The 24671-nt window shown below is 32.6% G+C and overlaps 2 protein-coding genes across 3 annotated transcripts; both read left to right on the top strand.

Annotated features, from left to right (window-relative positions):
• The first annotated feature begins 992 nt into the window (after positions 1 to 992).
• Positions 993 to 7637, top strand: LOC127714587 (membrane progestin receptor alpha-like). 2 transcript variants are annotated; one of them, XM_052220661.1, is made up of 2 exons: positions 993 to 1136; positions 4972 to 7637. In XM_052220661.1, the coding sequence occupies exon 2, from the start codon at positions 5000 to 5002 to the stop codon at positions 5972 to 5974; it is 975 nt and encodes a 324-aa protein (XP_052076621.1). In that variant the 5' UTR covers positions 993 to 1136; positions 4972 to 4999; the 3' UTR covers positions 5975 to 7637. The 2 variants fall into 2 exon arrangements, with proteins under 2 accessions (XP_052076621.1, XP_052076622.1); XM_052220662.1 differs by lacking the exon at positions 993 to 1136 and adding an exon at positions 2796 to 2943.
• Positions 7638 to 14461: 6824 nt separating this feature from the next.
• On the top strand, positions 14462 to 17837 carry LOC127714589 (membrane progestin receptor alpha-like). The gene is made up of 2 exons (XM_052220663.1): positions 14462 to 14529; positions 16063 to 17837. Exon 2 carries the CDS (start codon positions 16092 to 16094, stop codon positions 17064 to 17066), a length of 975 nt encoding a protein of 324 aa, XP_052076623.1. The 5' UTR covers positions 14462 to 14529; positions 16063 to 16091; the 3' UTR covers positions 17067 to 17837.
• The last annotated feature ends 6834 nt before the right edge of the window (positions 17838 to 24671 follow it).

Here is a 24671-nt window from a genome sequence, read left to right as displayed (position 1 = left end):
TCTTCACCACAACTACATTCATTTTATCTCTTTATCTAAAACACATAATCTTAACGTTAACAATTTAACGTAATAGGATTATTCGTTTCCTACATATCGGAAATCCGCAAAATTATGTTGGAAAGAATCGCTTTTCCGACTTAAACTTGAGCTTTTGTTGTAAAATTGTATATGTTGCCCCTATTTCTTCAATTTTTCAATTGTTTACCGTATTACAAAAATGCAGAATTATCTTTTTGGAAAATTTGATTCGATCATAATTTTCATACTTGTTTATTAAAAAAACTGTTTACTTATTGCTCCTGTTGATAATATGAAAAAAATCCAGTGCCATAATTTTTTTTAATATGAAAGAAGATGTGGTATAATTGCCAATGAGACAACTCTCCACAAGAGACCAAATGACACAGAAATTAACAACTATAGCCCAACGTACGGCCTTCAACAATGAGCAAGCCCATACCGCAAAGTCAGCTATAAAAGGAACCGAAATGACAACAATTCAAACGCGAAAACTGACGGCTTAATTCATATACAAATCTTTTTAATAAAATCTTCTATATTCAGAATTTCGTATCAATTCTGAGTGATAAGAAATTTCCCGACATTTATGAACATTATTTCATATCATTAGTTAATGCCAAGTAATATATGACAAGAAAATTAAACAAAACTTATTTACAAAGCAATATTCTCGGTCGTCCATCAATACATTTACGGTCAAGTAACTGGACAATTTAAAGCTTGCAATAGATCTGTATTATTATGTATACAGATTTTCTCGCTGGTAGTGCTTAAAACCAGTGACATTTAATGGTTTTGGCTATTACAACATTAGCAATGTGTACAATAACGTGTGTTTCAAATATTACCGGTTAGTTGATATAAAATGTGGCCAGGTATATCATTCTATAAAAAGCTTGTGAATAATGTATTCAGGTTAAACATGTTAACATTTAAAAAGTAACCTTACATGCTTGGTGGATTGTCGATGTGTGAAAAATAAAATAATTCACGTCCGGGTTCATGTCATAAAATTTAAACTTACATACTATATGCTTCAATGGTAATTTTAACGGTTTTACATAATAAATTGAAGGAAGACGCCTCTTAAAGTTAAACAGATACAGGTATATGTAAGTATGTTTGTATGTCTACACATAATGGGTGGTATTTGATGTATTTTTTCTTGTACACAAAAATAAAATACATGTAGTACACTAAAACGTACACACGGGCGTTTCAAGGTGTACACTAATACACAATTTGTAATACACAATTTGTTGGGTATTATAACCAAAAACTACATGTCAAAAACCGAAGAATATCTATACACCTACAAGGTCACCTTGCGTGTCTTTAACTCGTCAGAATGCCAACAGAGTATCGTAGCTAAAGTGATAGCATTTTCCCTTGCTTTGTGATGTAACAACGTAGAAATTTTAGCCAGTACGAGAAGAGCATAAATTCACCTGAAAACACTAATGACCTACAACATTCTTTAATTTCCACCCCTTTTCATTTCAATTCCTTATATAGTATTTTTATATATTGTCATAAAAATTCCCAATAACCAATAAAATTAGTAGATTTGGCAAACCAAGTACTTATAATTGAATAAAGTAACATTCATTTTCAGTGGAGGAAAATAGTTTTAAAGGTAATTTCGCTCCAAATATTTTGTTTTAGCCAGTCTTGGTGATTAATGGAAAATAGTTCAAATACTTTATGTAGGTTTCAATCATATTATCTCACTGTGTGTGTGTGTGTGTGTTGTGTGTCAGGGGGGATGTTCAAAGCATGCATGTACATGCTTTGGGGACTCAAGTTAAGCAAATTAATCAAGACAACCAGTATGGAGTATGCACAAGATTAAAAATTTAAGTTAATTACCATACTACGGCTTCAAGAATAAACATTCCTTAGATAAGTTCGTGGCAGATGCACTGTTATTTTTGTACTGGCTTGAGGGTAACCACCACTTCTGGAAACATTATGAAATAGTAGACCCAAGAACAAACAACCACTTAGAAGGATGGCATCATTAACTAAAGAATCATGTATAGAACCCCAACCAAACATATTTAACTCAAGGTAAACTATTGAAGAAACAGCAAACAGCTATTGAGTTTAGAATAATACAGTATCCAGCAGGTGATAAAAGTCGTGAAAACAAAAGAAAGTGCATTGAAAATGACAACAGGCTATTTGACATAATTCAGAGACTCCAGGATAACAACATGATATTAGTTGAGTATGCAGATGCAGTATCATGAATTTTACATATTAATTAGCTATATGACTTTTTGAGACTGTTGAGACAACCATAGTGAAGTTTGACTCTGTCAATATTGTAGGATTTAATAGTGAATATTTCAAATTTAAATATGTGTTTCAATAGTGTTATATTCATGATAGTCAGTAAGTCAATGTATTCAAAGGTATCTATTTGAAACGTCAATAAATATTTTGATCATATATTTTATATTATTCACGAGAATGACATTAGTATATATTTGATATGAATAGTTGATTATTTCTTTAATGAAATTATAGAAATCTTTATTTCCATTGTTTTATTATATTAATTTTATATTAATTCCTAATGAAATAGAGATCCTAAACACATATAATTACCGACATTTTCACTATTACATGTAACAAAAATGGTATTGAGGACACTTAAACATGAAGGTTAAACATGCTGTAAATTGATTTTGTGTTTTTATAACACGTAATCTGTTACAAATTATTCAACCTATTCCAATATGTTTTCATACAATTTTATACCTAAAATTTAAAATGTTGGCATAGGTTGAATGAACCTCCTACAAGGATCTTTCTACAAATGACATACCAGATTTTACAATGTAGGAACAGGAGGAAATAAACCTTTTTAAAAACATTCCTTATGCATATTACACCACACAAATATTCATGCAGGTAAGTCATATAATTGATGAAAGTGTTTTTTTTAAAACCTACTCAGAATGATGCACGAACTACTTGATGTTCATAGCTCATAAGTAACGTGTTCACACAATATATAATATGTTCTATTTTAACATTTGCCTCTAACGGTCTAAGAAAAAATACAGATCGTATGCTTGCATTAACTTACCGAAATAAAGATTAAGTTCAAGCCTGAACATTTTTGACATGGTTTTTTATCCGTGCCGGTTTTTTTTTCAATATTATCACAGCTTCCTGTTAAGATTTGACTAAGTATCCATATCCCGATATCTTTATCTACAATCGCTACCTTATATATTACGGAGTATATATATCCCAGTTGATACAATATTCCAGGGCTGGTATTTCCCATCATAATTTCCTTAATAGAGGATTGCTGCCCACGAGGAAGCTATTAAACCAAGAGTTCCAAGTGGTGAAGTTGAATTCATCCCTTCGTAATTTACGGACGCCATCATGAGTTGGTTGACCCTTATGGAATATACGTTTCACAGATGATAGTGGATATGTTCCAATTGTCGTTACTACAATCCAGTCCCCTTTTCCCCGAATGTGACCTACCGAATTAGACTTATTACCGGGTTTGTACTAACATGAGCAACACGACGGGTGCCACATGTGGAGCAGGATCTGCTTTTTGGTGGGGTTCGTGTTACTCAGTCTTTAGTTTTGTATGTTATGTTTTGCGTACTGTTGTTTGTCTGTTTGTCCCTTTCTTTTTTAGCCATGGCGTTGACAGTTTATTTTCTACTAAGGAGTTTGTCCCTTTTGTATCGTTCGCCACTTTTTTATATTCTTGTGTATCATGTGTATTGAGTGATTTAATGGATACGTACTTGAACGCCTCCAGCAGATAAAGGATAACAATACGTGCATTATTTCCCTTACTCTAGGAAATGAAAAAAATGACCGCCAAGTAACCGAAAAACTACTTCTTATTTAAAAAAATGCGTGTACTGTGATTAAACTGCGATGATATAACTCTAATCATAATTCTGGGTAATACTATGCTAATTTATGTAAATTAGGTCAGGACATCACTTTAAACATACTGGAAGGTGATGAGACTAGACAGTACTGTAGAACTATTCAAATTATGTGATTTCGTTAACAAATCTTTCCTTCTGTTATTACAGATCATTCGTGGGGGAAAATATGAGCTAGTTAGTTTCTTGTGAATCAAGTGTGTGTACATTATACTTTTAAACACTTACAACAAAGACGTTACATCCGCAGATTGGAGACAGAGCGGCAAGTGGAGACTTGATATCAACACAAAAATACAACAACATCTTCTTATGTTCATACAGAAAACTAAAGATAAAGCGAGAACAATAACTCCATCAAACCTTAATGTTTGTTTTTTTTCTCATTTAGAGAGTGAAAAGTGGATTAATCTTATCGAGTATACAAGTTTCCGTAGAATTAAACACGGATTCAGAACGAACTAATTCAGTAAATTAACTTATACTTCGGTATGATTAATAAGTACATCACAATGACGACAAATATGATTTCTACAATTTCTATATCTAAAAGAACGACATATGGTATTTTTTTTGTAGAAAATAAACAGGTGTCTTCTATCCCGTGTGCAACTTTTTGGAGAAGGAAAAAACTAAATTAAGAATAACGAGAGACATGATTTAAATATTCATAACTTACTAATATTCCCGGTAAGTTCAAGAAGAAATTATTCTTAAACTAGGGTTCCAATTAATTCATTCAATGTTGACTTCAGGTGAATTGGCTGTTATGTAAAGGGTGCTGTTGGTTATGTAGCTCCGAACAGTTATACGTATTCATCCTGACTGTAAGATGTTTAGAACTGAGTGTTCCTGGTGAAGGTTAATCCGGGTATGCGTTCGAACGCATGAAATTAATAGCGTGTTATTTTCATTTGCTGTACTCGTTGGTATTTTCGATTGCTCTTAATCAATGTGTCTAAATATGATAGTGGAATACTATATTCATATGTTTTATCGTTTTATTTTCCAGATTTGCCTTTGGTTGAGAAATAATCAAAATGGTTTGGAATCCACCCAACACACTCAGTGCATCTAAAATACCTGCTCTATTGCAGAATCGGGGAGTCCTTTTCGGTTACCGCCAGATAAACCAGCCGTGGAGTTATTATGCGCGAAGCATCTGTCAAATTCACAACGAGACCTTGAATATATGGACGCATTTGATAGCCATTTTCATACATTTAAGTATGATTTATCAGTATGCCGAGAAATGCGACTTTTATCGTGAACAACACTCATGGACATTATTAATTTTTAGTGTTTGTTGTATATATTCGACGACAATTAGTGTAATAGCACATATTTTTCATAGCAAAAACATTGATGCCCATTACAGCTTATTTCTGTTTGATTACGCAGGCGCCTATATGTATGCATATGCTTCCGGTTTGATAGCCATTTACTACTTTTCAGATGAATACACATATGACATGATCGTAAATGTTTACTTAGTTGCCCATTTGATATTCTCTTTTGGTGGCGTTGTTCTTATGTGTATTATGAAAACGAACTTTGGACATAAAGACCATCAGAGGACGAGGAAAGGTCTACTAAGTTTGTTTTTTTCATTGCACGCAATTCTTTTGTCTGCAACAGTAGCAAGAAAATATTGGCTTTTAATGAATGGAGACCTCCAATATTTAGCGTCAGTTACTAACTATAATTGGATATATTTATATTTTATACTTGGAGGATTATCGTATAGTTGTCACTCGCCAGAAGTGTTTTTGCCAGGCATGTTTGATATTATTGGACAAAGCCACCAAATCTTCCACATATTTGCAACACTGACACAGATATTACAGATACGTGCAGTGCGCTTTGAAATATCAAAAGGGTACGCTTCATATGGACATCCATCCTTGCCATCACTCTTTATATTATCAACTATTTCTTTAGGTATTATCACTTTTATATGTGTATTAATCATCAGAATATATTTTCCAGTACCAAATTTAAAAAAAGAAAAATAAACACTATTGAGTCGTTTTCTCAGTCTTAAAATCAGAAAATGTATACATTATATTAACTGAGGAAAGGTTGAGAAATGAGATATCGAGAAGCTAGGTTAACACTACCAAGTGTTCATGTGCCTGTCCCAAATCAGAAATATCGTCAGAGATTTGTCTTTATTCAATAGGACAGTTGTTAATTTTATATCTGTTAAAGGAACAGATTAACTTTAACTAAAATATGGCCTTGAAATATAACTTTATGAAAAAGGTTACAATTTGATTCTTTAATGAATCTATTTCAAAATCCTGCTTGCTGATAATAGCATCCTGTTTAGATTGATGACAAAACAAAATATAGGTTTTCTTTTTCAACAATACAGGTGGTTCAACTGCAGGCTCACGTGCTTAGCTGCAGTCTAGCGCAATAGTTATCTACACCAACAAAGGGCTTTTTGAAAGGAATACTTGCAGAAATTTCAAAAGTTAAAAAGAATTACCATCGTCGTCTTCATGTCATAAAAATGTCGTATGAAGTCTTTTAAGAATTTAAGATTTTATTCAATAGTAAAGTACGCTTTGCTTGAGTTGCCTTTAACGCTGCCATTGTCTTGCTGGTGAAGTATTATCCCGAAAAAGCGCACCCAGGTTGCTGTTTTCTGAATCTTTTTTTGTAATTAAGTTGATGATGCTGAGCCTGCACTTGCGTCATGGCAGCAACGACATATGTAATTGTACGTCTCTGATGGCAGTCATAACAAAAGTAAACGAAAATGATTTCAAGTCTAAGCATTACTTGCAATCATTAGACACTTTTAAATATGCTAAAATTTTCAATGATCTGGATATTTTTCTCCATTCCAAGTTACCCTGTGTACTATTACACAAACACAAATAAATCTGGATACCATTTGATAATAGAATAAGGTTCTAAGTGTTATGAATCATTTGGACAGTCCAAACAAAATCAGTTTGCTTTTTAGTGTATAAAATGTTGATTTACCTAAAATAATGTGCAATATTATATACACAAATCTTTCTTAAGATTATAATATTCATACATACTTTAAATTTTGAATGTATTAACTTATTGATTTAAACGGTCAAACACACATTTATTAAAAAAAAAAAGATAAATATTGTTATTGATTATTAAATTTTTTTTTTTTTTTTTTTCTTTCTTTAAATGAAAATATTCTTATATCCTAGTGACATTGTCCCTGGTGTCAACTGCATTCAAGTTACCTATACTTCTATCTTTTATGCTTTTGATACAAGTATGATAAAGACAACATATATATTTAGCATACCAGTAAGTGTTAAGGTATTATCCCTGGTGTCAGCTGCATTGAGGATACCACACTGCTATCTGACTTGCTGCGGACACGGGGAAGACTGATAACATGCTTAATCTTTTGGGCTAGAAAACTTTATGTATGTCTTTTATGTCACTACATATTATTATTATTTTTTTCTATTTTTTTCTCAATATATAATTATGAACCTTTTATCAGCCACACTTGCATTGTGTTTATAAATTTGAATCTGCTTAAATATTTATTAAGTTATATATTAATTAATTTTATTAAATGTTATTTGTTTAATGTCAAATTATAATGGTATTACCATGTCTAATGTTTATGCCCTTCGGGGCCTTTAATTGGAATAAAAATATTCTTCTGAACTTCTTGTCCTTAAAAGAGAGGCGAAAGATACCAAAGGGATATTCAAACAAATAAACTCATAATGCCATGGCAAAAACAACAATATACAGAACACAACATAGAAAACCTAAAGGCTGAGCATCTCGAACCCTGGGGTAGATCTCAGATGCTCCGGAAGGGTAAATATTCAATATCTATATGCGCCTCTAATTGAAGTTTTTTCCGTTCTCAAAACTTCTTCCAGTTCTTGAATAAGACCTCATAACTTTAAAAAATGTATTTGTAACAAAAGAAATAAAAAGTTTATAATCTAAGTAAGTTTATCAAAATTTTGATTTCATAACTTAATCATCCGATTAGATCTAAACAAATAATGATATCAATTTCAATTGAAATACTACTACAGTATTGATCCTTTGCCATGCCAAGAACTCTATATATTGAAGTTGTATACATTAAGTCTTGGGATTTCAGTTATTTTTGCTAACATAACTCCGCGCATGTCTTAAGTTAGAAGATGTCGTATGTCATAGTTAAATATTTTCTGTTACCGGTAGTTTGATATTTTGGGTAAATTAGCTCTACTTTTATGTTCATTACTGTAAATTCAGAAATAATTGCGTGCATTTTTAATTCCAAATTTTGAAGAATGGACTAAAATGTGAGATTGATTATTGGGATTTCAGGAAAATCTGAATACAGTTATATGTATCATATATAAGCTAGAATGCAAGTTCCTATCATTGCAATACTCATTCAGTCGCATTATTCACATTGATAAAAACTTTGCAATAGTTTCTGAATTTATAGTGCTTTCAATTAAGAATCGACCCATTATATAAACAGCTGTCTATTATTGAAGACTATATGTTGCCCTCTTTATATATCTTTTGGGTATCTTTGGTTATTGGTTGCTGTTGCATTGGTGTATAAACCCACATCTCCTTTTATCTATATGAATTTGAAAGTAATAAGGTAACGTAGATCGAAGATCGAGTGGATCAACTTCTTCCACACTAAGTATCAATGTCAATATAAATTGTTGTCCGAGTTTTCATTTATGCATGCACGTTCTATTATTATGTCTTAGTACATCCTTTAGGAAAAACTGTTGTTTCTCTTCATAAGTCAACTTAATCATTATGATTTGTTACATCTAAATGTATATATAAAAAATATTGTTTGTGGTGAGCCAAATTGTTCAGAAAATACACTGGTTTTTTTTCAAGGGTAACAAAAGATGGTTGAATGATATTGCAACCCAAATCCAATCCATCTTTGGTCAAATGTTCCATATGTCACTGTTTGATCTTTTATTAAAACGACCCATTTTTGTATAATTTACTTTAAGGCATGCGAAATCCACATCCAAAATATATTATTTCTACAATCATGACAATTATAATTCTGCTGATTGGTTGAATAACTGAAACGATCACAAATAATGAGCCACCACACAATTGAATTTGCTCTGCTTAAAATTAATCCTTTATTAAAGTATACCGACTAGATGTAAATTAATATCGGTTAATCAGTTTTTCAAAAATATATATATTATTTATGCCATGAAGCAAAAGTGTGAAGTAAGTCATTCCTGCCAAATAAATCTTGACCATAGTTTATATTTAGACCTATTTCTTAAGAAGATAGTTTTTCAGATATTACGGTAAGCATTATTTCTTACTAAATTTTATTTTGGTTCCGTATTGCTATTTGCTAGTAAGCAATAATCCTTTTTTTAAGAAATGCAAATACTGTATTACTTAAAACAGAAATGAGTAGCTGAACCGAAAAGATTTGGGTCACCACTATTTTCATTCGGATTTATTAATCAGATGCGGATCCAGGATTTTGAAGAAGGTTTCCCAAAGTTAGGCAATTCTAAGAGTTTGACATGTTAAAGTCAATGCATTTACCATATATGTAGCTCCATAAAAGAGAAAGGAGGGAGGCACCTTGCTCCCCTAAATCCGCCTGTGCTATTTATCATACAATTTTATGTGTAACTGTGTATCTTTTACATGTCATGATCTTTCTTATTTTAAAATAGCATATGTTAAACAATTGGCTATATAATGAATTTTTCAAAGACACGTTCATAATTGATAGAGTATCTGAGGCCATCAAATAATCGTGTGACATGATTTTTGTAAGCAACCAACTAGACATGTGTAGAACGTCTCAAATCGTATGCAATCCATTTTATTGTTTTAAGCTTTTTGAGGAAAGTGCAAAAGACAAGAATAACCTTCAATCCTTTTTGTTGGGAACGTATGAAATAATTTTAGGCAATAATGTCTGAAGTTGTCTTGAAGATAGAGAGAAAAATGAAAGAATAGAAATTAGTGGCAGGCTTCCAAAAATTTATCAAAGGACTGTCACACATTTGGTCAGACAAACGGCAATGATTCATTTGACCGACTGAAAGCCAGTCAGACCAAATATTTGTGAGGAAAATGTGTTATTAGTATAATCAGAAATTAACCGGTATTCCATAAAACAGGTTCTAAATTATATTCGTTTTTAGCGCATGTTTGGTAAAAATAAACACAAAGTCATTATGTTTTAAAAGATTTCAACATAATTGTGAATTTAGAAAGATAAGATTCAGAGTACAATATCTAAGATGTAAACACAATAATAATATAATGGGGACAAGAAAAACTTTATCTAAACAGTTTAAATATGAGTTTGGCTGCAAAATACATGATGACACATTTTTTGTTTAAGGAACGACCATTTAAATGTGAGGGGGTTATAATGGTTTTTGTTTCATTTTTATACGTCATGTGTTCGTATTATGGAATACCAATGTCCGTCCGTCCGTCCGTCAACACTTCGTACGATAACTTATATTTGCTGTAACCAATTCTTATGTACATTTAACATATGTTAACATTAGTATTGACGAGAGAATGCCTCCTTACGATATTTTTTTTTGCTTTGACGGGACTTTAACCGTTTGGGGTTAAATTAAGGCAATTTTTCACCTATAGCGCACTAAGTCCAGTGTTCCTGGATTCATTTTCTCAAAACTTTACATTATTGTTGAGATTGACAAAAGGAAGCTCCTTTTCGGTTTTTTAATTTTCTGTTTTTCCGTGCAAGAGTTATTGAAGTATAACCGTTTGAATTAATATAAAAATAAGGAGATGTGGCATGATTGCCAATGAGACAACTATCCACTAAAGTTCAAATGAAGTTGATGTTAGCAATTATAGGCAACCGTACGGCTTTCAACAATGAGAAGAACACATACCGTATGACTAAAAGGCCCCGACATGAAAAATATGAAACAATTCAATTGAGAAAACTAACGGCCTAATTTATAACAAAACAATTTACGAAAAGTAAATATGACAGACATAAACCAATGACAACCACTGAACTACAGGCTCCTGACTTGGGACAGGCACATAAAGAATGTGGCGGGGTTAAACGGGTGTGTGAGCGATCAACCCTCCCTTAATTTGTAACAATGGTGTAACAGTACAACATAAGAACAAACTATAAGAATCAGTTGAAAAAGGCTTAACTCATTAGATGGATACAAATAAAAATACATCTAACAGAAACACAGAGTGGACGTGGACGGGTACTTATACATCAAAAAAAAAAAAAAAACACTAAGTACAGATCTGAGAGTACTCGCAGTTACTGACAGCTAGTTCAAAGCCAATAACAACTAATGAAAACATATCATGTATCTAAGAGTAAAATATCAATCAGTACACATCCAACATCCGATGGATTTAGTATAAAGACGTCATAAACAGTCAGAGAAAATCGACGACCTTGTGCAGTGCCAAACTATAGGTATCGACAGATTGTAGTACCGTAAATGTACATATGTGTAATATTTAGTATGGTTTTAATTTACTGATAACAAAATCAATATTTATACCAATAAAAACAATATTCAAAGATTTAATTTCAGTGTTGAATAGGTAAACTTTTAGAATAAGTTTATTTAAAGGATTGATGAGTTTACACGAATCGTTTCTAAATTTCCGGGCTCGGTTTACAACATCACTGTAAAATAAGGGCAACTTTCCACGTATTGCGTACTAACTTGATTTCATTAAAAATGAAGGTAATTGTTGGGATTGATAAATGGAAGCGTTCGATTTTTGGAATTTTCTATTTTTTCGTTTCAGAGTTACGGGATTTGAATTGTAAAATATATTACATATTTGTTGAAATTGATGAACATAACACACCGTTCGATTTAAAAAAGTTTCCGCTGAGTTATAGGCCTTTGACTGTCAGTTAAATACGGCCTTTTTAAAACGTCATGCACTAGCTATAATATGCTCGGATCAAGTTAGTACAAACTAATCACTGTTGTCGGGATTGGTGAATGTACACAAACATAACTCCAGATTTTGAAAAGGTTCTGGTTTTGTACTGTAAACATTAGAAATAAATTTTGGTTAGTCAAAACGCCAGACACAATGGATACTAAATGTTGTCATCTCCAATGGTTGGGACAGATGTGACTGATTTCAGAGAGATGTTTTCCTTTGAACTATTGATCAAGGATGAAGAAATTAAAGACCAATACTACGAGTCTGTTGAGAAACTTGTTAGATTTTGAAACGAATACAATGTTATTTGCAAAGGACACATTAATTCAAAATGTTTTAATTGACTGATTGTTCTTTACTAAACACCAAGTGACCAATATTTCTTGCATAGGCAAGACGAGAAAATATTAACAATAAATTATTACTTCTATAGGCAAGTTCTCTAAGGTGGGTTGATATAAATGAAAGGGGGGGGGGGGGGGTGGGTTTCGACCATAGCAATCTGTCTACAGGTCGGCAATGTACATGTAGCCTTCTATCGTCTACCTGAGTTTTTTCGTAAATAATGTTTGCATCGGGTGTCAACACAATATCGGGCTTTACATTCACAAATCATACGTTAACTATTAACGTGGTATTCACAAACTTTTTCGTAAACGTTGTGATAACGGGTGTACTATTAACGGGTCCGGCAGTATACAAATAAGGAGTTATCGGTCAACAGGGTATTTTCATTGGTTTAAGAAATCAACTGCTCATTACAAGACTTGTGGTACCGGGTCGTTGTTTGATATGTCCAAGTGAAACCAAAGACGTTACATGTTGTATTGCTAAGTTTCCCTAGGCGCTGAATATTTTTAAGAGTAAGAACAAAGAATTATATGCTTCTAGTAAGAAAAATGTGTACTATTAGGGGTGACATGTCTTCTTTACAATACACCCAGAATAATTGCAGCAAGCATCTTAAGACGTGTCATAATGTATACACTCTACTTGTATGATGTGTATTGTGTTGTAAGTTTAGGAATTTTGATATTTGTTTTAAGGGCAGATTCAGGGGCAAAGACGACGAGCGACGAACAGCAAAGCATTATTTTATTTTATTATCTACACTTCTTTATTGAGATGTATGTATAATTAAACCAATCATAAATAAAGTCTTTTATCGTCTACCTCAGTTTTTAAATAATGTTTGCATCGGGCGTTTAAATTTTTAGGTGTGTGATTATGTCATTTAAAGGGGAACGACTTATGGTAGGTCAATGATATTGTATTAACAATTGGGTATTATGGAACGACCATTTCACTTCAAAGGCGGGGAGGGGGGGGATGGGGGGGGGGGGGGTAGGGGGGAGGTTATGTTTTTTTCTTAAAAAAATATTCGGACTTAGACAAAAAACCATACCCCCTCCCTTGAAGTTAAATGGTTGCTCCCTTATTAGACATTAGTTGGCCCTGCATCTTAAGGCAAGGTTGAATGACTTTGTATGTTTTGCATAGTTTACATGTTGAAATACTGCCATTTAATTCAATATTAGCAATATACTATCAAAATTATATACACGAAAAGGTGAGATATACATTTGTAGTTCTGTGACAACAGTTTACAGTTGAAATATTTTGTTTTCAGATCTATCCCTGGGACTCATCATATTCATAATGTTCATTTACACAATCGCCTTATTACAAAGTTACATTTATTCGATAAAAGGATGATTACAACTTATGCTGCAGATTTGTGTGCGCATTACATGTGTTCAAACAACATCAACTTTACAGAACAGTAAAAGTCGTCAAAAGATTAGTGCAAACAACCTCAGATTTAGCACAGTTGAAAAATTTATAAACTGAAAATTAAAAAAACTTCTCCTCGATTTAATCATGTCAGTATGGGATCAATAGTTATTTCTTCCTACGGAGACCGACAGTCTACTGCAGTGGCACCGACTAAGTGGTTGTAATTAAATGATTAAATTCATATGATACTGATTTCCACGTGCACAAGACATGTTTCTGGAATAATCTTCACCAGCAAGAAATTAACATGAAAGCGCAAAAGTAATCCTCTATCAATTTGTAATATGGGATCACTAAATCACTGCATTTGTTCCTTTTCCTTGTGAATTTTTCTTAAAAATTTAGATATATTTGTTTGCCCCTAACCTATCCAAAGATCGATAAAGTAATAGTTTTCCGAAAATTAAGAACTTTATTTCATACCATGTGTTAATTATAGAAACCTACATACAGGACACGGCAATTACAACTTATTTAAAAAGCAATATTCTCGAACGCCCAATAGTTTACTTGTTTTTAGTGCTTAAAATGGTGAAGCTTAACGATGGTTTGTATGTCAGCATAAACAATGCGTCGGTTATTGTTGATATATTGTGTGGCCAGGTATATCATTCTTTAAAAACCTGTCAATAATGTTTACAGGTTAACATTTAAAAGTCTCTTTTCATTGCTTTATAGATTGTCGATCCGTTGAAAATGACATACATTCGCGTCCGGGTTCATTAAATAAGCTTTAATGATATTTTTTCCGGTTTTACATTTATAAGATGAGAGAAGACGCCTCTCAATCAGATGCAATTAGAGACTGGTAAGTACGTTTGTATGTCTATACATTATATGTGGGAATTAATATATTGTATTCTTGTACACTATTTGCATCTGGACAAACATAAAAATGAAGGCAGTACACTAAATCGAACAAGTATAAAACCGTATAATAAAACACAATCTTTAGGATATGATTGTCAAAATTACCTGTAAAAAACAAACAATATACATACACCTACAAGATCATCTTGCTGTCTTCAACTTGTAAGAGTTCCAACAGAGTATCGTAGCTAAAGTGATGACAGTTTCACTTGCTAGATGATGTTACAATGTGGTAATTCTAGGCAGTATGAAAAGAGCATATGTTGAATTCATCTAAAAAAAAACAACATATAACTACATTTTTTTTAATTTCCTGTCCCTTTCATTTAATTCTCCCCTTTTGGGGGATTTTGCGTGCTTTTTTCATATAGTTTACGCATATATACCTTCGATTAGTTAGATTGTAATTTTAAGAATAAGAACTACAAACATCTCACCATCGTCGTTGAAAGTGTAAAATGGCGTTTTTGATCAACCTACTAGTTCAAAATGAACGTTTCTTTACTAGTGACGTCTACATCAGCTCGCTTCAGAAAAGGTGGCATTCAAATTTATAAATATTCACGATTTCTTTGCAGTTTTGATAAACTGTCCTCGACGTTATTATATTGAAATACATATAGTTAATTTTTCAGTGCTGGATATTTTTACTGTTCAATGTCGCAAATTATATGACTTAGCCACCTAAATAAAAATTACGACAGTGTAGGATATTATATCAAAAATAACTGAAATGTATACTTAAAGGTTTAAACAAATAAAGGAATAAATCATTATTAAAAAAATAAATGAATAAAATGAAATATTGATGGAACTACACTAAACACATAATATAAAGCCTCATGACAAGAACACCAAACCAAATTACAGCCTACATCAATTGATTACTTCGATGAAGCGTGGACTCTTTTTATTAAGACCTTGCAGTAATTGTCAAAATGAAGGACTGCTTATATGACTGTACAGCTCAATTATTAATAGTCATCTCATGAAACACGGTGAGATGCTACGGGGTCAGCACGAGTTCACGTGTAAGTGCGTTGTGATCACTTCCTTTTATCATCAGCATTTGATGTGTTAACTTGTGGTTCTTATCAAATTATTTGTTAAAAATTCCCACCCACATAACTCCCTTAATGTTATCTTTTGAAGTAGATATGTATATATGTTTATTTGTGGGGCAGATTTTTCTCCCCACCTTTGCTATTCTTTGTCGTTTATTCAATTGATATGATATTGTAATTTCATATTAATTATGTATTATTATTTCATATTGAATATGAACTTTTATGTCAAATGTTTTATTTGCAAAATGAATTTTTTGCATTTTATGATTTTGAATAAATAACCTTTTTTCGTCAGTTTAGTTTTTATATCATATAGCAAATCAAGCTCAGACTCTGGCCTGTGTATGCATAGTATGTTTATGGTGTCTGTCTTAAATATATTTATATTATGTTTTATCTTCCAGATTTTATATTGGTTAAGAAATAATCAAAAATGTTTTGGAACCTAGCTAACACACTCAGAGCCTCTAAAATACCAGCTATAATGCAGGAACCAGGAATCATTATTGGTTACCGTCAGATTAATCAGCCGTGGAGTTATTATGCAAGAAGCATGTTTCAAATTCACAACGAGACCTTGAATATATGGTCGCATTTGATAGCCATTTTCGTTCACTTGAGTTTAATTTACCAGTATGCCGAGAAATGCAATTTTTATCGTGAACATCAATCATGGACTTTATTAATATTTAGTGTTTGTTGTATATATTCGACGACAATAAGTGTAATAGCACATATTTTTCATAGCAAAAACATTGATGCCCATTACAGCTTATTTCTGTTTGATTACGCAGGCGTGTATATGTATGGATATGCTTCCGGTTTGATAGCCATTTACTATTTTTCAGATGAATACACCTATGGCATGATCGTAAATGTTTACTTAGTTGCCCATTGGATATTCTCTTTTGGTGGCTTTGTTCTTTTGTGTATAATGAAAACGAACTTTGGACATAAAGACCAACAGAGGACAAGGAAAGGTCTACTATGTTTGTTTTTTTCATTGCACGCAATTCTTTTATCTGCAACAGTAGCAAGAAAATATTGGCTTTTACTGAATGGAAACCACCAATATTTAGCGTCAATTACTAACTATAATTGGATATATTTATCATTTATTCTTGTAGGAGTATCGTACGGTTGTCACTTGCCAGAAGTGTTCTTGCCAGGCATGTTTGATATTATTGGACAAAGCCACCAAATCTTCCACATATTTGCAACACTGACACAGATATTACAGATACGCGCAGTGCACTTTGAAATATCAGAAGGAAACGCTTCATATGGACATCTATCCTTGTCATCACTCTTTATATTATCAACTATTTCTTTAGGTATTATCACTGTTATATGTGTATTTATCATTAGAATATATTTTCCAGTACCAAATACAAAAAAAGAAAAATAAACACTATAGAGTTGTTTTCTCATTCTTAAATTGGAAAATATATTTATATCAAATGAGAAAAGATTTAGAAATGAGATATTGAGAAGCTAGGTTAACACCGCCACGTGGTCATGTGCCTGTCACAAATCATAAAACTCGTCTTTGTGAATTCTTCATGTTTTTTCTTCTTTATTCTTTAGGAAATAGGGTGATTTTATCTCTGTGAAAGGAAAAGATTCACTTTTACTAAAATATGGCCTTGGAATTTAACTTGATCAAAAATTATCCAAAAGGTCACAATTCGATTCTTTAATGAATCTATTTCTAAAGCCACCTTCTAAGACCATCTTGCTTAGATTGATGATAAAATAGCAAAATATGTGTTTCCTTTTTTCAACAATACAGATGGATCAACTGTAGGTTCACGCAAGTAGCTGCAGCGTAGCGCAATAGTTATCTGTATCAACAAAGAGCTTGATGAAAGGAATGCTTAAAGGACTTTCAGAAGTTAAAAAGGGTTACCATCGTCGTCTGCATGTAATAAAAATGTCGTATGAAGTCTATTAAGAATTTAAGATTTTTACTCAATAGTAAATTGCGCTTAGGTTACCTATAATGATCACTTTGTCTTTACTAGTCAAGTATTATCCAGAAAATAAATATAATATCTTACAAACACTACTATATAATATTCTTTTGACAGTTTTCATATTAAAAAGTATTTATTCCACCTCTCTTCTCTTCCAAATTAAATGCGCACTATTTGTTCATGCGCATGAGATTTGTCAAACTTGATCTTATTCCGTGGAATATGGCAGTAACTGTTGTTTTTCACTTTTTCCGTTGATTGATAGCGTTTGATTTTGTCAGTTTTTATGGACTTCCTCTTTTTGAATTTATCTTGGAGTTCGTCATTATTGTTATACTTTAATGATAGGCTGTTCCAAAAATTAAATTAACTTACCATTAAGTACGATATATTAGTTGATCTTTTTTCCGGAATTGTGTTAGTGAGACAATTGCAACTTTTCAAGACTGAAAAATATTAACAATAAGTTATTACTCCTACAGGCAAGATCTGCAACGTGTGTTGATATGAATGAATGGCGGGAATTCGACTATCGGACCTGTCTTATGGTCAGAAATGTTGCTTTATATCGTCTTAATGAGTTTCGTAATTAATATTTGCCTCGAGTGTAAAAAAGATATTGGGCTATATTTCATAAAGCACCCGTTAACCATTTACGTTGTATTCAGAAACGTTTCTGTAAACGTTGTGATAACGGGTGCGCCGTTAAAGGGTCCGTCAGTATGCAAATTACACATAATTGATGATTCGGGTATTTTTATTGGTTTGAATATCTGCTGCCCAGTACAAGACTGGTTATTCACATATTTGTCACAATACTGTGAATAGGAGAAATTTGTTTTTTTGTTATAATAGACATATTACTGGCTGCTATACAGTGAATAAACAGTAAATCTATATAATGTTGAATTTCTTCATTTGTCCTTTTATTATATTCTCAACTTATTATTTAATTGATTGAGCTGAGTCTAGTAGTAACGTGCACACATCAAGTGCGTTGTTTGTTTTTTGGTTTTCATCCAATTCAATCAAAAGGATGGAGGGTCCTTAATTTATGTATTCTTTAAATTTTGAGGGCATTTATCATTATCTTTAAAAATGATGCCTATTCTGTAACATTCTCTTTAAAAAGATTTTACTATTATTTTGTTCTGTAATTATATGATATATTTATCCTCTACATAATTCATTTCTGTAATCAGTATTGAATCACCTAGTTCTTTTATTTTCCCAAGTTATTCTTTAGACTTTAGTTTTTTTGCTCATTTTTATCTATTCATTATTTGTTTGGCCATTATTCTATTTTCTGTAAATCTCATCAGATCCCCTTAAATGTGGTATTTGCTACATCTCCATAAACACTAGACATTTGTAAGGTTAAGAGCAAAGTATTGTCTGCTTCTAGTAAGAAAACATGGGGCCTATTAGAGTTGACATGTCTTTTTTGACAAAACATCCAGCATAATCACAGCCAGCATCTTTAGCCGTGTCACAATGTAAAGACTCTACTTGTATGATGTATAGTGTGTCGTAAGTTTAGGAATTTTAATAGTTGTTCTAAGTGCAGATTCATGGAATTCATTGAGGTCAGGGAAATTAATACTGAGTTCTAATATAATGTAATCATTTTCCTATAAAATAAACTAAAAATGAGTATAACAGACTACTGGAGTTTTATGTGAAAATCGTTAAAAATTGGCAAATAGGAACACATCAATTATCCGTATGTATATGAAACTAATACAGAGAAGTTAAAGAAAAAACATATCACCAAAAAAAGAATGCGAATTTAAAAGCAGTAAAGATTCACAATTTCTAAGTTTTTCAACGATGTTAAGACGGGCAATATTCGGGCATAAATATTCCATTCGAATAATTCAAGAAGACCTCACATAAACGTACAACAGTTCAAGCAACAATCCAGACTACATAATCTATAATATCTTATAATATGTTTTTAATAGCAAAATCTAACCACGAGTAATCGTTTCTGCACCTTCTCTTCGAAGACGTTGAGGCGAAACTTTGTGAGAAATTTGTGATAATGTCAGTTAAAGGGGAACCACTAATGTTAAATCGATAATAGTTGGTATGCAGTTGTATTATAATTGGGTTAAGTTTGGAGATTATTTTGCGACGACAGTTTATTGTTGAAATATTTTGCTTTCATATTTTCCCCTGGAAAATCGTTTACTTTTCGATCACTTTATGACTTATTATCAAATCAATTTATGCAGGAAAAGCTTAAACACAAATAAACTTGCAATAGAAACTACGTATTAGTGTTTTTGTGTCTAGGATGTCATTCTACTTGATATACTATAATATAGCATTTTAAAATTAGCAGCATCTTTTACTAGAATAAAACTCTATTCGAAGCATCACACACATGATTGTAATATGAAACTGATAAAAACTTCATTACCAAAAATTTGTATTTTAAGACAAAAACTAAGATTTTATCATAAAAGCTCCGAAAAAAGAAAATTTGTCAAAGATTGTCAAATATAGCTCTATTTTAAAGATAACAATCCTGATTGTATACGGAAACAAATTTGATGACCTTAAATTACTATTTTAAGACTAAGATTTTTATCATGATATCTCCGGAAACAGGAAACATGGAAAATTTGTGAAATTCAATGCAAATTAAGATTTTCTGTCAATATTTTCCAAAGTATATACTGATTAAGTTGAAATAGATATGACGAACATTAATAATGAAAAATAGCTTACTAGTAGTTAAAAGCTTTCTTTAAAAGAATAATTGTCAAAAATTTGAAAAGTAAATACATATATATATATAAGAATTCTGTAAAAACCTATAAAGATATGAAAAGAATTCATATATCGAATACATGTATCCACATGTATGTTTAAATTGTTCCGGAGCCCGAGAAGTAGCAGGAGGAAAGGAATGTTGATACACATTAAGTCGAATTATATGAACTGTATTAGTTTGGCTATTACGGTGATTAAAGTTGATAAATTCAGATAAAATTAAGGGGTGGCATGATCTGGCCACAGTCTGATTATGAATGTGTATATACAGAATATATAATAGATATATAAGGAGACGTGGTATGATTTCCAATAAAACAACTATATTATATTAAGCAATTATAGTTAAGCGTACGGCTTTCAACAAAGAGAAAAACCCATACCGTATAGTCAGCTGTTATAATAAAAGACCCTGACATGTTGAAGCAGCACGACGGGTGCCACATGTGGAGCAGGATCTGCTTACCCTTCCGGAGCACCTGAGATCACCCCCAGTTTTTGGTGGGGTTCGTGTTGCTTAGTCTTTAGTTTTCTATGTTGTGTCATCTGTACTATTATTTGTTTGTTTGTCTATTTATTTTTGGCCATGGCGTTGTCAGTTTGTTTGCGATCTATGAGTTTGACTGTCCCTCTGGTATCTTTCGTCCCTCTTTTGAAAAAAATGGATTTATTTATCAGACATGAACCACTGGATTACAAACTCGTATACTGAATTTTAGCCCGATAAGTAGCAGGAGGAAAGATTGTTGATACAAATTTAGTCGGAGTTATTGAAACTTTATATTGATTGATTGTTGGTTGCTTAACGTCCAGTGGCAAATATTTCATGCATGTTCAGGACGAGAACAAATGAACAACACATACAATAGGTAGTCCTGTGATAAAGACCGTCCGGGATGAAGGTCGGGGATATTTGGACTGTCACTGGAAAATGAGGGGACAATTGGATTGGGACAGAAATTTAGCCTTGCAACAGGCCACCTTTGGACCCCTCAAAGAGTTGTTGCAAGGATTCTTTATGTGCAGAGAGCGTGGAGCTCTCTTTACACGAGACATCGGATTTAACGTCCCCTTTCTGACCGGACGTGGCTGCGTACTTGTTCATCCTGTATAGCCAAAACGGACGCTCCACTTTGGCAAGGGTTTTACTATACCATATTTCTTTTCCCCAGTCACCCTTGGGGATTTGAAACTTTTATAAGTTTGGCTATTACTGTGCTTAAAGTTGGTAGATTCAGATACAAAGGGTGGCATAATCCGGCTACAGTCTGATTATTAATGGTTATGTATATAAAAAAATAAGGAGTCGATGTTAATTTTGCTACCTTCTGCAGGAACAAACAAAAAGGGCACAGCAAAATCAAGTAAAGTTTTTTTTAATTTTCTGAAACATAAAATGCATTTGAATTTTTTTTTTGTCTGTGACAAATATCTCAGAATGCAAAACATCGGAATGCTAGTTTTTTGTCTTGCCTGTGACGAGTATCGCAGAATGCGACCTAAAAGAATAATGCTATTCCAATCGTGGTGGTAGGTCTATGTATATAAATCTTGATATTTAAGCAGGTGAAATAACGGTGTTCTTCACATTCTGTTTGAATATGCCTTATGTCCTGAAGACAGCGCATATGCCTGTTGCTCTTGATCTCTTTTTCATTGTTCAGTCTGGTTTTTTTTTATAGCATGAGATTTTAAAAGTTATGTAAAAGGATAACTATACTTAGTATTTGCCTATTATGTTTTATGTGTTTTGCTTGTGGTTTTGGTATATATGTTCGTCTTATATGATTCATTTGACCTCACTTTCTTGGTTCATAAGTAAAGTTAAGTTGTTGTGATTATGTCCCTTTTTCAGATACTATAGGCAATGGCTCATCAATATTTTACAAGAATGATTGTAAGGTGCACTTGTTGATTAACAGGGTTTATCTGACATTGACCTCATTGTCATGGTTCATTTGTCAACGTGATTTTTTCCTGATTATGCATATGACTGTTTTCCAGATGCTATAAGTAATAGGTGAACTACAGTGGATGGATAGAACGATTGTAGATATCTGCGGGCGACTGAGTTCAACTGACCTTGTTCTCATTTCCATGGTTCGTTGGTCAACGGGCAGTTTTCATCTCCCTGATACCAAAAGCAATTATTATAGTTCTCAACTATATTTTTTGTCTAACTATATTTGGTGTCTGGCATGATTTTATGATGTATATGACCGTCTTATATGGTTCATTCGACCTAGACCTCAATTTCCTGGTTCGTGAGAGTGTCTAAAAGTAATATATATATATACTGTACCCATAAAATGGTTGTAATAAAAGTGTACGTGTCCATGTGACAGGTTTTGTCCGACATTGAACTTTTTATCATGGATTATTGATAATGTTATATTTCTGTTATACCTATATTAAGACCTTGATCATAAAGGCGTTCAACATAAAGTCATACTCTATTACACATGCGAGAAAGTTCAGTGTGTACACGCTTGTTAAACGTACAGCACGCGTGTGACTCACGAAGAACGAGGTATCGCATATAAAAAGAAAACAACAGTACACAAAACACAAGATAGAAAACTAAAGACTGAGCAACGCGAACCCCACAAAAAACCGGGGATGATCTCAGGTGCTCTTGAAGGGTAAGTAGATTTTGCTCCACATGTGACACCCGTTCAACCCGATTAATAAAATACAATATTTATAACTGCACATGCTTCCTATGATAATATCACAGCAATGCATAGGAAAACAAACTAAAAGCTTAATGTATATAACTTCTTGGTTGTAGCATAAAAATGTAATTATAAGAATTGAATGCTTTTATAGGGTTGATCATGAACAAATTTTTAGCACGAAGTGCATCTAAACAAATTGTGCTTTCCACAAGGGATCAAATGACGTTGTTATAAGCAATCATAGGTCACCGTACGAACTTCAACATATAGTTTGCTATAAAAGGCTCCGACATGAAAAAAAGTGAACCATTCAAACGAGAAAACTAACGGCCTAATTTTAAACAATGCAATTGATGAAAAAACAAAAATGACAGACATAAGCCATCAACAACTACTAAATTACAGGCTCCAGACTGTATGTTAATTACAGCTGCAGAAGCCTGACTTTTGGGAAGATTGATTGATTAATTGATTGATGTTTAACGCCACTTTCATTACTATTGCGCTATTTCGTGGCTGTCAGTTTTTATTGGCGGAAGAAACTGGAGAGAACTACCGACCTTGGTAGGAAAACGGAAAACTAACATTCCTAGTCAATTTAGATTGGAGCCGAGTGCACCTGTCAAGTGCGGGATTTGAACTCACAACCTCAGTGTTGACAGGCTAGTGATACAGTAGCTCGACTACTTAGACCACTCGGCCAACGGCCCCCTTTTGGCAAGAATATACTTGTCTTTTTGGCTTACGATAAAGTGACAATATTGGACCCTTCGAGTCGTGTACTATGTCTGCAACTTGGATACTTTCCCCCGCCTCGACAATCCTAAACACAACGTTATACTATAAGAACTATCGGAATCAGAGAAATGAACACAGAGGTTTGATTTAATGAAATTACCAAAATGTATCCATATCGATCTGTTTGAGTTTGTATGTGCGAAATTTGCAAATGCACCTTCTGAAACTTGTATTTATAATACTGATTAAAAGCAGCACATACATATATCTGTTCTGTTCTTTACAGGTATGATCCTCCGCACTCCCACTTGGGATATAGGTTTAACACTTAACAAATATTTACAAGGATATTTACATCACTAAAAATATAACGATAAAGAAAAAATAATTCTCATTTCTTGTGTTTTCTTCACATTATTGAAATAATAATAATAAATCTAGACAGAGAATATTACAGATTTAGCTAAAAAGGAAAGGATATAATTTCATACATTAAATTTGTATTTATTTTTCTACATGGAGTGAGAACTTCTTGCAAAATGAATAAAGATACAATAAATAGAAGAAAAGAAAAAACAAGATTCATTGATCTTTCTGTTTCTATGTAAAAACTTAAAGCTAAATTTGGACAAATTACCATTTTTGTAACTATAAAAAGCGATTTCATCTTAACGATATCCCAAAACACATTCGTGATTTTGATAAGCGAGCAATCGAGTTGACCTTAAAATGATTTGACAATATTGATTACGTTCCTTTTGGTTATATAGCTCATCATCTTTTAATATACTCAATGCATCATTGGTTTTCAAATGTTTTGGTTTGAGCGTTCTTGATGAA

This window comes from Mytilus californianus, unplaced genomic scaffold (genome assembly GCF_021869535.1).
Source record: "Mytilus californianus isolate M0D057914Y unplaced genomic scaffold, xbMytCali1.0.p SCAF_9, whole genome shotgun sequence".
NCBI lineage: Eukaryota > Metazoa > Mollusca > Bivalvia > Mytilida > Mytilidae > Mytilus > Mytilus californianus.
Note: the sequence above shows the minus strand (reverse complement) of the source record. Positions and strands in the feature narration are given on the sequence as shown.